A 13624-nucleotide genomic window follows, 5' to 3' on the forward strand; every position below is an offset into this window, starting at 1 on the left:
GAGATCATGTTCACTGTTCGGTCCGTCAGTCCCAGTTGTAGTAGAGGTGTTTTTAAAACTCTACAAATTAATAAGTTCAAATGTTTATGGCATGGGTGGCTATCCCTTGTTACGGGATGCTCCCCAGCCAGCTTCACTCGCAGCACTTGTGGACACCATTTTGTCCAGCTTCCCCCCCCCCCCCCCCCCCCGTGTAAAAACACCGCGGGGACAAAAACTACCGCAGAGTAAATCACTTACCTGCAGGTCGCTGTTTCAAACTTACCGCTGCGGGGGAACGCTCCACCCCGCCTGTCGTTTCGCAAGCGTGAAAGCGATATGACACGCATGCGTCATGGCGGGCTTCTTCACGTAGTCACTCACGTGACTCCGAAGTAAAATTGGCTTGGTAAAATTGTAAATTGTCCCTAGTGTCTGTAGGATAGTGTTAGGTGTGGAGATCGCTGGTTGTCGCAGACACGGTGGGTCGAAGGGCCTGTTTCCGCGCTGCATCTCTAAAGGGCTTATCACCCCCCAGCACAATGTAATCCTTATTCATTTTCCCTTTCAATTAACTAAGATGTACACATCTCCCAGACAATGGAAGACCAGCAAAGAAATAACAATGAAAATTCACTGGCACCTGATTTTATGCTCACAACCAATACAGATAAGCTATCTCTTAAGATACAAATAACAAGAGGCATTTATGCAAGGATGAAGAGGGTTTTCTCAGGGAGCAGCTCTGGAAAACATGGATATGTGACCAGGAGATTCAAGCGCAACTATTTTGCGAAACACTTGCCCTGCTGGATATCCCAGCTGCTAACTATTCCCCATCCCATTCCCATACCGAGCTTTCTGTCCTAGGCCTCCTCCATTGTTAGATTGAGGCCACATGGAAACTGGAGGAAAAGCACCTCATATTATGCTTGGGTAGCATGGTGTGAATGTTAAATTCTTCATACTTGGGTAACAACCCACTTTCCTGATGTTTTTCTTCCCCTCTCTTCACTGTGCCTCATCCCATTGCACACCCATTTCTGACATCTCCCCCCCACCCCCCCACCCCCCCCCCCCCCATGCCCTTTCACCCATATCTTCCCCTGGCTTCATAATTTAGTGCACCTTTTTATTTATATGTCTTCGTTTCATCTCTAGCCGTTGTCTACCCATCTCTAGTTGTGGTGTCAGCAAATGGCAAATTTCAACATTGACTTCCTTTGTGTAGACATGTTAAACATTGATTATCACCTAACAGAATAGTTTGTTAAATTCCTAAAGGTGTATGGCTTCTTACTGAGAACCCATGTATTTCTCTTTCTTCTCTATTCCAGTGTCTAGTCATGTTCTCTGTACTCTGCTCATTCTCTCACTCACTCAATTCAAGGAGGAGGACAATCAAGTCTGAAAACAACTAATATGTTTAGAAGTGCCAAAGTACTTCAGCAACGTTCATACCATTTCCTGTACAGTTTTGAAACAACAAAGGAAAACACTAGCGTGTGTAGAGTTATGGCAATATCCAAAATTTGTATTATTTACCTAGCAATAAATCTGCAGGTGAATAATATTTCATTTAAACATCACTGGTGCAAGGATCCTATATGCTAATTAATACAATTTCAGTTGTGTTAATTTGCAAGAACCTCTGGATGGAGTTGCAAAATGGAAGCAGAGGCACAAAATCAGCACTGTATTGATTAACATTATGACTGAACTGATGTGAATGCTTCCTTAGGGCACCAAATACATATGAAATCACCCATTTCCAAAATGTGTGCAGAAGTGTTCATGCATGCCAAGTATAGCATCTGTAATGCCAAAAAAATGGGCTTTGCTAAACCTTTCAACTGTGGCTTAGCTAGTTCTCATTCAACATGCACACACTTTCCTTTTCAGGCAACTATCACCACTGCAAATTAGATTAGGAATGCAAATTGATTTTGTGGAATCTGGTAACAATAAATTGAATTGTAATGATCCAAATACTACTCATAACTCAGTTTAGGAACATAGGGAAAGATCATTCATTAAGCCAAGGTGCAAAAAACTTGAGCCACTGGGAGAATTACATATAACATTTCAAATCAAACATGTTTATTAATGGGAAAAAGCAGTAAAATGACACCAAAATAGTTTCTAATATATATGAACCAGTTTATGAAATATTCCTGATGCATTTGACGAGGCTATTTAAAAATAAGTTTACATTTATCTCAATAAATATTATATGCAGTTATAGATTTGAAATTAACTTGAAATTGCCATTTGAATGGAAGTAAATGGTACAGTGCTGCTAAATCCGACAGTAAATTAAAGCTATTTTCACAATTTTGGTAATCTATTTTATGCTGAGCAAAAACAAAAGCCATGCAGTGTAGTGGGTGTAAATTAAAAAGGTTTGAGTCTGTGTTCCTCCACCAACACACTACCGGAAAGCATTAGTGTACCGTAAATCTTAATGCACTATTTTTCAATGTTATCGAGTACAATTAAAATGTACACACTGGAATACTGAATAAGTTCAAGAACAAATATTTAACATAAAATCACCAACCTGTAACCTTGCCTCCAGGGCTTGAACTGTGTGGTGATAGTTCACATGCGCCGTGTTATTTATCTGTATTTCTTCCTCGTCAGCAAGCCCAGACTTAATCTAGATCATAAACATATTATGGATTGATTGAACGATATAGCATGGCAAAGGCCCATCGGTCCACTGATTCCACACCATCCATCTATATTATCCCACTTTCGCATCCATTTCCTGAACGCACAGTGGACACTTCACAGAGGCCAAGTAAACAACAGACCTCTATATCATTGAGATGTGTGAGGAATCTGCCGAACCTGGAGGAAACATACGTGGTCACAGCATGAATGAGCAAATTCCACACAGATAGCACCCGAGGTCAGAATTGAACTCAGGTTTTTGGCGCTATAAGGCAATAGCTTTACCAGTTGCACCACTTTAAGACATATTAATAGATAGCAAAAATGGAAACATTAAGAAAAAATGTCACCAGAAAAACTTCAGTTTTAATTTTTGTAAACCTGCTACACGTGCAAACTTCTTGAAATTTGTTAATTTTATTAATTTGGTCTGTCTGTAATTTTATTGTGAAGAGATCTGCTACACTACAATGCCTTTAATCTTCACACACATATAAAATGGCGAATCAGCTTTGTGCATGGGTCATGGTGGCAAAATTGAGCAATCAGGTTCTAGTCTTGGATATTAAACGGTTATTACTACTTTGTTAATGGATAAGTCATTGCTCAGGTAGCATGTAACAGTCTAGAGAAGATAAATACATTTGCACAACTATGATGTTTGGTCAGAAGTGAGTGTGAGGCCACGAATGTTGACTGCTTTGCAGTAGATGTGAGGCAGATACCAATCTAAGCCCAATTATTCACAGATCATCCAGAAATCATGGGATTTTGTTCCTTTGGGTGGTATGGTTTTGCATCCAGACAACAATTTGTCTATATAGATATATGATCACCCACTGGCTATTGGGTGGCCTATAATATAATGCCATTAGAGTAACTGCTCCTTTCTAATTTCTGAGCTCAGCACATAATGCCTCCAGTATGTCCCCTTAGAGTACGGCCGTGATATTCTCCCTGATTAGCAAAGCAACTACTTCACCTTTTTTACCCTCCCCCCATCCCCCTCACAATCTCTATCTCGCCTGGAACATCAAAACCTAGGCACGTTGAGCTGTTAATCATACCCCTCTGGCAACCAAGTGTCCCTAATGACCACATCATAATTCCAAGCACTGATCCAGGTGCCAAGTTCACCAGCTTTACCCACAATATTCCTTGCATTGAATTAAACATACTTCAGCTCTTCATTATCCCCATATTCATGAACCTCCCCCTGCTGGTCCTTTCTTTGAGACTTACTTTCCGTAACCTCAACTTTCCCATCAGCATTTTAATTTCCGACCTGCCGCTCTGGTTCCCACTCACCTGCCATTCTAGTTTAAACCCTCCCCAGTACCACTAGCACACCTCCCTGCAAGGATGTTGGTGCTCCGCCAGTTAAGTGTGGCCCACTCCTCTTGTACGGAAGATATCTCAATAGTCCAAAAATCTGAATCCCCGTCCCCTGCACCAACTCCTCAGCTACACATTAATTTGTCGTATCCTCCAATTGCTACCCTCACTCACACGTGGCATTCCAGAGATCACCACCCTTGTGGTCCGATATTTTAACCTTTTACCTAACTCCCTATATTCACTCCCTGGACCTCATCCCTTTTCCTACCTATGTCATTTGTGCGAATGTGCACAATGACTTCTGGCTGTTCACCCTTCCACTTGAGAATGTTTTGCAGCTGCTACGAGCCATCTGCATCCTGGCACCAGAGAGGCAACAGACCATCGTGGAGCCCCGTTTGCTGACACAGAATCTCCTGTCTGTCCCCTAACCATAGAGTCCCCTATCAATATCACTCTGCCTGACATCACCGTACCCTGCTGTGCCATAGAGCCAGATCCCGTGCCACAGGCCTGGCTGTTGCTGCTCCCCGAATGGTCATCCCCCTCAACAGTATTCAAAGGGGTATATCTGTTTCGCAGGTGAATTGCCGCATTGGATTCCTGAACTCTTTTCCTCCTCCTTTTCTTGGTGATCACCCATCTATTCTCTGTCTGCACCTTTGGTGTGATTACTTCATTAATAATTCCCAAAATTGGGATTGATACCATCATAGTGTGGAATTGATGTGCAAATTGAACACTTTTTAGAACACAGGCCTTGTTTCTTGCACTTCCACATTTCGTTCTTTTGAACTTTCAAAATATATTGGGGTCGATTTTGCTGCAAGCAGTGAATGAATGGTCTAATGCAGCATAAGAGAAATGCCCAGATTTGTATGTTAATACTGCATTAACTAAAAGTTCTACATAAATAAATAATGTTTACAATGTGTTGAAGATAAAGTAGGTTTTAATTTCCCCAGAATTAGAAAGTATTGAACACTAGCTTAAGATCAGTAGAATGGATAAGGGAGAGCCAGTGGATGTAATGTATCTGGACTTTCAAAAAGCCTTTGACAAGGTCCCATACAAGAGATTAGTGTGCAAAATTAGAGTACATGGTATTGGGGGTAGGGTATTGACATGGATAGAGAACTGGTTGGCAGACAGGAAGCAAAGAGTAGGAATTAGCAGGTCATTATCAGAATGGCAGGCAGTGATTAATGGAGTGCCGCAATGCCAAGTGCTGGGACCCCAGTTATTTACAATATATATTAATGATTTAGACGAGGGAATTAAATGTAACAGTTCCAAGTTTGCGGATGACACAAAGCTGGGTGGCAGGTTGGGTGAGTGGGTAGATGCATGGCAGATTAAGTATAATGTGGATAAATGTTAGGTTATCCACTTTGGTGGCAAGAACAAGAAGGCAGATTATTATCTGAATGGTGTACGATTAGGAAAAGAGGAGGTGCAACGAGACCTGGGTGCACATCAGTCACAGAAAGTAGGCATGCAGGTACAGCAGACAGTGAAGAAGGCAAATGGCATGTTGGCCTTCATAGCGAGAGGATTTGAGTATAGGAGCAAGGAGGTCCTGTTGCAGTTGTACAGGGCCCTGGTGAGACCACACCTGGAGTATTGTGTGCAGTTTTGGTCTCCTAATTTGAGGAAGGACATTCTTGCTATTGAGGGAGTGCAGCATAGGTTCACCAGGTTAATTCCCGGGATGGCCGGGACTGACATATGATGAAAGAATGGGTCGACTGGGCTTGTATTCACTGGAATTTAGAAGGATGAGAGGATATCTTATAGAATCATATAAAATTCTTAAGGGATTGGACAGGATAGATGCAGGAACAATGTTCCTGATGTGGTGGGAGTCCAGAACCAGGAGTTACAGTTTAAGAATAAGGGTTGGGCCATTTAGGATTGAGATGAGGAAAAACTTTTTCACCTAGAGTTGTGAATCTGTGGAATTATCTGCCACAGAAGGCAGTGGAGGCCAATTCACTGGATGTTTTCAAGAGAGAGTTAGATTTAGCTCTTAGGAATAATGAAATCAAGAGATATTGGGAAAAAGCAGGAACGGGGTACTGATTTTGGATGATCAGCCATGATCATATTGAATGGTTCGAAGGGCCGAATGGCCTATTCCTGCACCTTTTTTTCTATGTTTCTAGCAAATGTCAGATATTTAACTTGGAAATTATATGGGAATGAGGGGAAGGGGACCAAGAGACAGCTTAAGATCCAGGAAACTTTTTTTTAATGTTTATTTTATTAGAAGCAATTGTACAAGAAGAAAGCAATCGACATAATATTTATACAATTTTCATACAGCTTCAGTTTTAACATTTTATAAAGTGATAAATGAATCGGAAAAAAAAGTAAAAAGGAAAGAATGAAGAAAAAGTAGAAAAATACAAAAAAAGAGAGAAGAAAAAACCCCTGAACTGACAAAAAAGTGAGAGGCAAAAAGAGAAAAGAAAAACGGAGATATGTCCCACTAACCTTCCCTACCCAACCCAAGCATCGGTTTTAAATTTGTGTTCAACCATTCTGTTGTTGAAGAAATTCAATGAAAGGAGACCATATTTTGGAAAATTGGTCTGATTTATCAGCCAAAACAAGCCTTATTTTTTCTAAATGTAGTGTCTCGGTCAAGATCCAGGAAACTTACCAGAAAATAGAAACATCATTCTAAAATAAAAGGCTGTAACTTACAGAGTAGTTAAATTCGCCAAGATCAGTCAGTATGAAATTCTTCAGACAGTCTTCAATAGTGTAAGTTCCCCGAGAAAGTAACAACATTTGCTCTGTCCCTACACCTAAGAAGTCATCCAACTGTACTGACCATACATCTTGCCAAACAGAAACAACCTAAGTAGAATAAAAATAAATCACGTTAATAAATGCATGTCAAATTTTAATTAATTATCAGAAGTACTACTATATAAACCTTGAACACTTGATACTGACAAACGCAAAATGTTATTTGCAGAAATTACTCAAAATTGTCAATCACCAGAACTTATCAAATCCTAATGTTCAGGTAATGCAAACATCTGACTGTTAATGCAAATACCTACTTCTACTGTTCTTGCAAAGTTATTAAATTCTAATTTGTTTTTATATGTAAATTAAAAACTAGAGGGTAACCAAAAGACAAGGATTAAGGAGGGATTTTGTGCTTGGTGTCAGCGGATGAGGTACTAAATTATTACTTTTTATCTGTATCCACTAAGGAGAAGGTGGAGGACAGTGAAATCAGTGTGGATAATACTAATATGTCAGGGAGGTTTGAGACCCAAGGAGGAGGTAGTATTAGGGTTCTTGAAGAGCATTAAAATGGATAAATCCCCAGGGCATGGTAAGATCTAACCCAGGTTATTGAGAGAGGAGAAAGGTGGGGATTGCAGGGGCCTTGACGAAGATCTTTGTATCTATTTTAGTCAGAGGCAAGGCCCAAGAGGAACTGGAGAGCAGTCAGTTATTCCTTTGTTTAAGAAGGGAAGTAGATATAATCCTATAAATTACAAACAGAAAGAGAAAGCAAGAACAAGTGGGCAGATTTAAAGTGAGAAGGGAAAGATTTAGTAGAAACTTGATGGGTTTCTTTTTCAGAGGGTGGTGGGTGCATGGAAGGAGCTGCCAGGGGAGGCTGTTGACATGATTTAAAAGATGTTGGCACTTGTACATGGACAAAAAAGATTTAGAAGGATATGGGCCAAATGCGACCTGAGATGGGGCATCTCGGCTAGCAGGTCCTTTGGTCCAAAGGGTCTGTTTCCGTTCTGTATGACTGACTTATTGGCAGGTGAGCTTCTTGTCATTGCTTTCAAAGTTATTGGAGAGGATTCTTTGGGATAGGATTTACTCGTATTTGGAAGAGAAAAGGCTAATTAGAGACAGTCAGCGTGGCTTTGTCTGGGATAGGTTATGTCCAGTGAATGACTGCATTTTTGAAGAGGTGATGAAGGTTATCGATGAGTTTAGGGCAGTGGAGGTCGTGTATATGAATTTTAGTAAGGCATTTGATAAAATCCTCCATGGTAGGCTGAGCCACAATATTAAAAGGTATGGGATCTACAGTGACATATAAAGAACACTGAAAAGTATAGCACATGAACAGACCCTTTAGCGCACATTGTCTGTACCAAACATGAAGCCAAGCTATACTAATTTCACCTGCCTACGCATGATCCATACCTCTCCATTCCCCACACATCTATGTGCTCATCTAAAAGCCTCTTAAACGCCACAATATCTGCCTCCTCCACCACCCGGGAGCGTCTCCCAGGCATGTGCTATGTACTATGTACTAAACTTTTTGCCCCACATATCTCCTTTAAACTTTGTCCCTTTGCCACCTTAAAGCCCCACCAACTAGTGTTTGAAATGTCCACCCTTGGAGAAAGATCCAAACTGTCTACCCTAACTATACCTCTCAGAATTTATATACTTCTATCAGGTCTCCCCTCAGCATCTGAAGCTCCAGTGAAAACAGTCTATGTTTGTCCAAACAAAGTGTTGGAGTAATTCCGTGGGTCAGGCAGCAACTCTGGAGAACGCGGACAGGTACCGTTTCAGGGTTGGGACCCTTATTAGAAACATAGAACATAGGTGCAGGAGTAGGTCATTCGGCCCTTCGAGCCAGCACTGCCATTCAATATGATCAAGGCTGATCATTTAAAATCAGTACCCTGTTCTTGCTTTCTCCCCATATCCCTTGATTTCATTAGCCCTAAGAGCTATATCTAACTCTCCCTTGGAAACATCCAGTGAATTGGCCTCCATTGCCTTCTGTGGCAGAGAATTTCACAGATTCACAACTCTCTGGGTGAAAACGTTTTTCCTCATCTCAGTCCTAAATGGCCTACACCGTATTCTTAAACTATGACCCCTGGTTCTGGACTCCCCCAACATCGGGGAAAAAATTCCTGCAACTAGACTGTCCAATCCCTTAAGAATGTTATGTTTCGATAAGATCCCCTCCTAAATTCAAATGAATATAAGCCCAGTTGATCTGATCCGTTCAGGACGATTGTAGTGGTAGGGGGGGGGAGAAAGCGGGAAGAGAAATGGGGACAGGACAAAGCCTGGCGAGTGATAAGTGCATACAGACGGGGGGGGGGGGGGGGGGGGGGGGGGTTATTGCAGATGATTAGACAAAGGCCAAATGAAAAGATGAAAAGAGTGTGATAAGAAAACAAAGGGGAAGAAGCCATTCTTCAGTCAGGTGATGCATGCTTTTAAGCTTCTGTAACTTTTCCCCAATGGGAGAAAGGGGAAAGAAGGAATGACTGGGCTGGATAAGTCTTTAAAATGTTGGCTGCTTTTCCGAGGCAGCGTGAAATGTGGTTGGAGTCAATGTGAGTCTACTCCGTGTGATGGACTGGGCAAAGCTGTTCCCAAACCAAGCTGTGATGCAACCCAATAGCATGCAATCAGTCTAAAGAAGGCGCCGAACTGAAACATCACCTGTTCTTCAGAAATGGTACCTGACATACTGAGTTACTCAAGCATTTTGTGTCTTTTTTTGTAAACCAGCACCTGTATTTTATCAAAGTTTATCCAACCTCTCCTTGTAGCTAATACCATTTGATCTAGGCAGCATTCTGGTAAACCTCTTCTCCACACTCTCCATAGCCTCTACATCCTTTCTGCAGTGGAGCAATCAGAAATGTATGCAATTACCTAAAGTAGGTGGTATCATAGACAGTGCAGAGGTTTATCAAAAATTCCAGCAGAATCTTGATAAGCTGTGCAACTGTGTGAAGAATGGCAAATGGAGATTAATGCAGATAACTGTGAGGTGTTGCATTTTGTGAAGTCAAACTAGGGCAGATCTTCACAGTAAATGGTAGGGCCCTGAAAAAGGGGTCACAGGTAGATAGGGTGGTCAAGAAGGGTTTTGGTATACTGGCTTTCATTAGTCAGGGTATTACGGACATGCAGGCAATTGGGGGATACGGATCATGTGCAGGCAGAGTAGCAATGTTACAAAATTTTGAGATTTTAAAAATCAAGTCTTTCATTTATCCCATCAGATAAAGCATAAAAAGAAGTTTAATTTGACACCTAATTCACTTTCATATCTTCAGTATTAAAAAGGTTATGGCCATTTTCATACTCGGAAATTGGCATCTTGTTCCCTATTGCTTTTTCATTGACTTAACACAAAAGCTGTGATCGAGAACATTTAAAAGCCGATAACTTACTTAAAATTTAAGATAACTGAAAGAAATGTTCAGTTATTATAGATTGAAGCATTCTGAAACAAATATGAAACAATCTTACTTAGATGACTTGAAATTAAAGCATATACTTAGTTAGTTACCTAATTGTAGCTAATTACAAAATTCAATTACTAGATCTAAACATCTATCCATTTCTTAAGAATAGATTAACATTTTTAAATAGCCTAAATGTCCAAATAACATTCACACTTTTATAAAAATAACATAATTTTTAAATCTCATTGTCATGGGTTTATAGGCCAAATGGAAGGAATTTAATGTTTAATACCTGTAAATTAATGGCCATTTAAATCAGCTTGCGAGTGGGATTTTCTGGAACGGGACCATTTGGAACGTTGAGGTTGCGGTGAATTTAGTCCCCCATATCTGCAGCAAAAACACTGCCGGTTCTTCGGGGGGGGAAAATCACCATTTCGCAACTTAAAATGTGAATTAAATACATCTTAAGAAGCACTTTTATACATAAAAATAAACTACTTTCTTTTACCTGGTCCTCCATAAAATCCGTCCCAGTTGTCGGCATTGACGGCTTCAGAAGCTGATTTTAAAATCATTCCAGCGATTAACTTGTCGGGTGAATTTTTTTTTAAAACACACAGAACGACCGTAGGCACGATTCTTTAACAACATCTTACACTCCAACAAATATAATTCAGCACCAGGTCGGGGAAAACCCCGTTTTAACCCCCCCAAACGCGGCAAAATCGCGCACACGGCCAGTGGCAGAATTGCAGCGCCGCTGAAGGTAAGTTTTGTAACATACCTAGGCAGAGGAGATTAATTTGACATGTCATTATCTATGGCATGGATATTGTGGACTAAAGAGTGTTTTCTTGCACTGTTCTATATTCTTAATCATTTCAGAATTACATCACTTTAGTGAATATTTCTTGCACTTTGACTATCGTACAATCTGTCTCCTGTGCTTTCATTATTTGAAATGCATGACAAACAATCCTTTAATAATGTAACTGCTGACTCCTTTTTTCCAATTGCCAAGATAAAAATACAAAATCCCTCTAGGCAAGTCCATATGACAAAAACATCAACAGCAAGTCACATTTTGATCTTAGGATTCAGTTTATTCTATGTTTTGGTTTAAGTATAGCAGCCTAACATGTGATTTTAGGTATTCCAGATTATTCAAAAGAAAATGAAAGAACCTCTACAATTTATGGTGTTAAAACAAAAATATTTCATTAGAATCATGGAAAAAATGTGTTACTTCTACAATGATCAAATTGTTATTTGAACAGAATCTGGATTTTAATGTCACATTATTGATTCTATGATAAAATAATCATATTGATTCTATGAAAAAATCAACCTACCAATAAGTAAATGATATATTATTCATTTCAATCAAGCAACAAAAATACACTTATTGTCATAAATGGCAAGACAGGACCTTTTTCACCAAAATGAAAATACCAAATCTCAAATACTAGAGGGCATAGCTTTAAGGTGAATGGGAAAAAGTTCAAAGGAGATATGTGGGGCAAGTTATTTTAAACAGATAGTGGTGAGCGCCTGGAACACGCTGTAGGCAGGTGGAGGCAGATGCAATAGTGGCATTTAAGATAATCTAGATAGACACAGTGTTACGGTCGAAGAGATGCTGAAGGTACTATCGTGCATGAAGGTGGACAATTCTCCAGGGTTCAGATATACCCGAGGACACTGTGGGAAAACAGAGAGGAAATTGCGGGAGCTCTGGTTGAGATTTACGAGTCGTCTTTAAATACAGGAGAGGTGCCGGAAGACTGGAGGGTGGCAAAAGCTGTCTTTATTCAAGAAGGGGAACATGGAAAATGTTGGGAACTATAAGCAGTGAGCTTAACATCTGTAGTTGGGAAGTTACTAGAGTATTCTAAGGGATAGGATATACAGGTATTTAGACGGACATGCACCGGTCAGGGATAGTCAGCATGGTTTTGTACGTGGGAGGTCATGTCGAACAAATCTGATTGACATTTTTGAAGACTTGACCAAAAATGTCAATGAGGACAGGGCTGCAGATGTTGTATATATGGACTTCAGCAAAGCATTCCACAAGGTTCTGCAGGGTAGGCTGCTCTAGAAGGTTAGATGGCGTCAGATCCAAGGAAAGATAGCTCAATGCATAGAAAATTGGCTTCATGGAAGGAAGCAGTGGGTGATAGTAGAAGCTTGCTTCTCGGTGCTGGGCCCATTACTGTGTCATGTATATCAATGATTTGGGTGAGAACATACAGGGTAAGATTAGCTAGTTTGCAGATGATACAAAAGCAGGTGGTTTTGCAGATAGTGAAGATGGTTGTGAAAAATGTCAGGATCTTGATCGATTGGACAGGTGGGCTGAGGAATGGTTGATGGAATTTAATACTGAGAAATGTGAGGTGTTGCATTTTGGGAAGTCTAACATGGGCAGGACCTACACAATGAATGGTGGGTGTCAGAAAGAACTGCAGATGCTGGCTTAAATCAAGGGTAGACACAAAATGCTGGAGTAACTCAGCGGGACAGGCAGCATTTCTGGAGAGAAGGAATGGGTGACGTTTCGGGTCGGGACTCTTCTTCAGACAATTATTCAGTGAATGGTTGGGTTCTCGGGAGAGTTGTAGAGTAGAGGGATCTGTGAGTACAGGTGCATGTTTCCTTGAAAGTGGAGTTGCAGGTAGATCAGGTGGTCAAAAAGGCTTTTGGCACATTGGCCTTCATCAGTCAGAGTATTGAGTATAGAAGTTGGGAGGTCATGTGTAGTTGTATAAGACGCTGGGGAGGCCGCATTTAAAATATTGTGTTCAGTTCTAGACATCATGCTATAGAAAGGATGTTGTCAAGCTGGAAAGGGCACAGAGAAGATGTTTGAGGATGTTGCCAGGACTAGAGTGTCTGATCTATAGGGAGAGGTTGAGTAGGCTGTGACTCTATTCCTTGGAGCGCAGGAGGATGAGGTGTATAAAATCATAAGAGGAATATATCGGGTGGATGCAGCCTCTTGCCTAGAGTAGGTGAATCGAGGATAAGAGTACATAGTTTTAAGGTGAAAGGGAAAAGATTTAATAGGAATCTGAGGGGTACCTTTTTCACACAGTGGGTGAATGGAATAAGCTGCCCAAGGAGTTAGTTGAGGCAGGGACTATCCCAGCATTTAAGAAATAGTTAGACAAGTACATGGATTGGACAGGTTTGGAGGGATATGGACCAAACGTGGGGCAGGTGGGACTACTGCGGCTGGGACATGTTGGCGGGCGTGGGACCGTTTCCACACTACATCACTATGACGGATATACAGGGAATGGAGGGATATGGATTATATGCAGGCAGTTAAGTTGGTCTTGGCATCATGTTTGGCACAGGCATTGTGGGCCACAGGGCCTGTTCCTGCGCTATACTGTTCTATG

At 40.9% G+C, this 13624-nt stretch overlaps 1 protein-coding gene across 1 annotated transcript in view; it reads right to left on the reverse strand.

The window, feature by feature from the left end:
• fancb (FA complementation group B) overlaps positions 1–13624 on the reverse strand; it is a 39773-nt gene that overhangs the window by 20798 nt on the left and 5351 nt on the right. The window contains exons 3-4 of the mRNA XM_033033355.1: positions 6703–6858; positions 2540–2638 (exon numbers count right to left, since the gene is read on the reverse strand). Coding sequence (XP_032889246.1) covers positions 2540–2638; positions 6703–6858 — 255 coding nt within the window. The remainder of the gene's footprint in view (positions 1–2539; positions 2639–6702; positions 6859–13624) is intronic.

The sequence above is a fragment of the Amblyraja radiata genome, chromosome 14 (genome assembly GCF_010909765.2).
Source record: "Amblyraja radiata isolate CabotCenter1 chromosome 14, sAmbRad1.1.pri, whole genome shotgun sequence".
In the NCBI taxonomy this organism is placed as follows: domain Eukaryota; kingdom Metazoa; phylum Chordata; class Chondrichthyes; order Rajiformes; family Rajidae; genus Amblyraja; species Amblyraja radiata.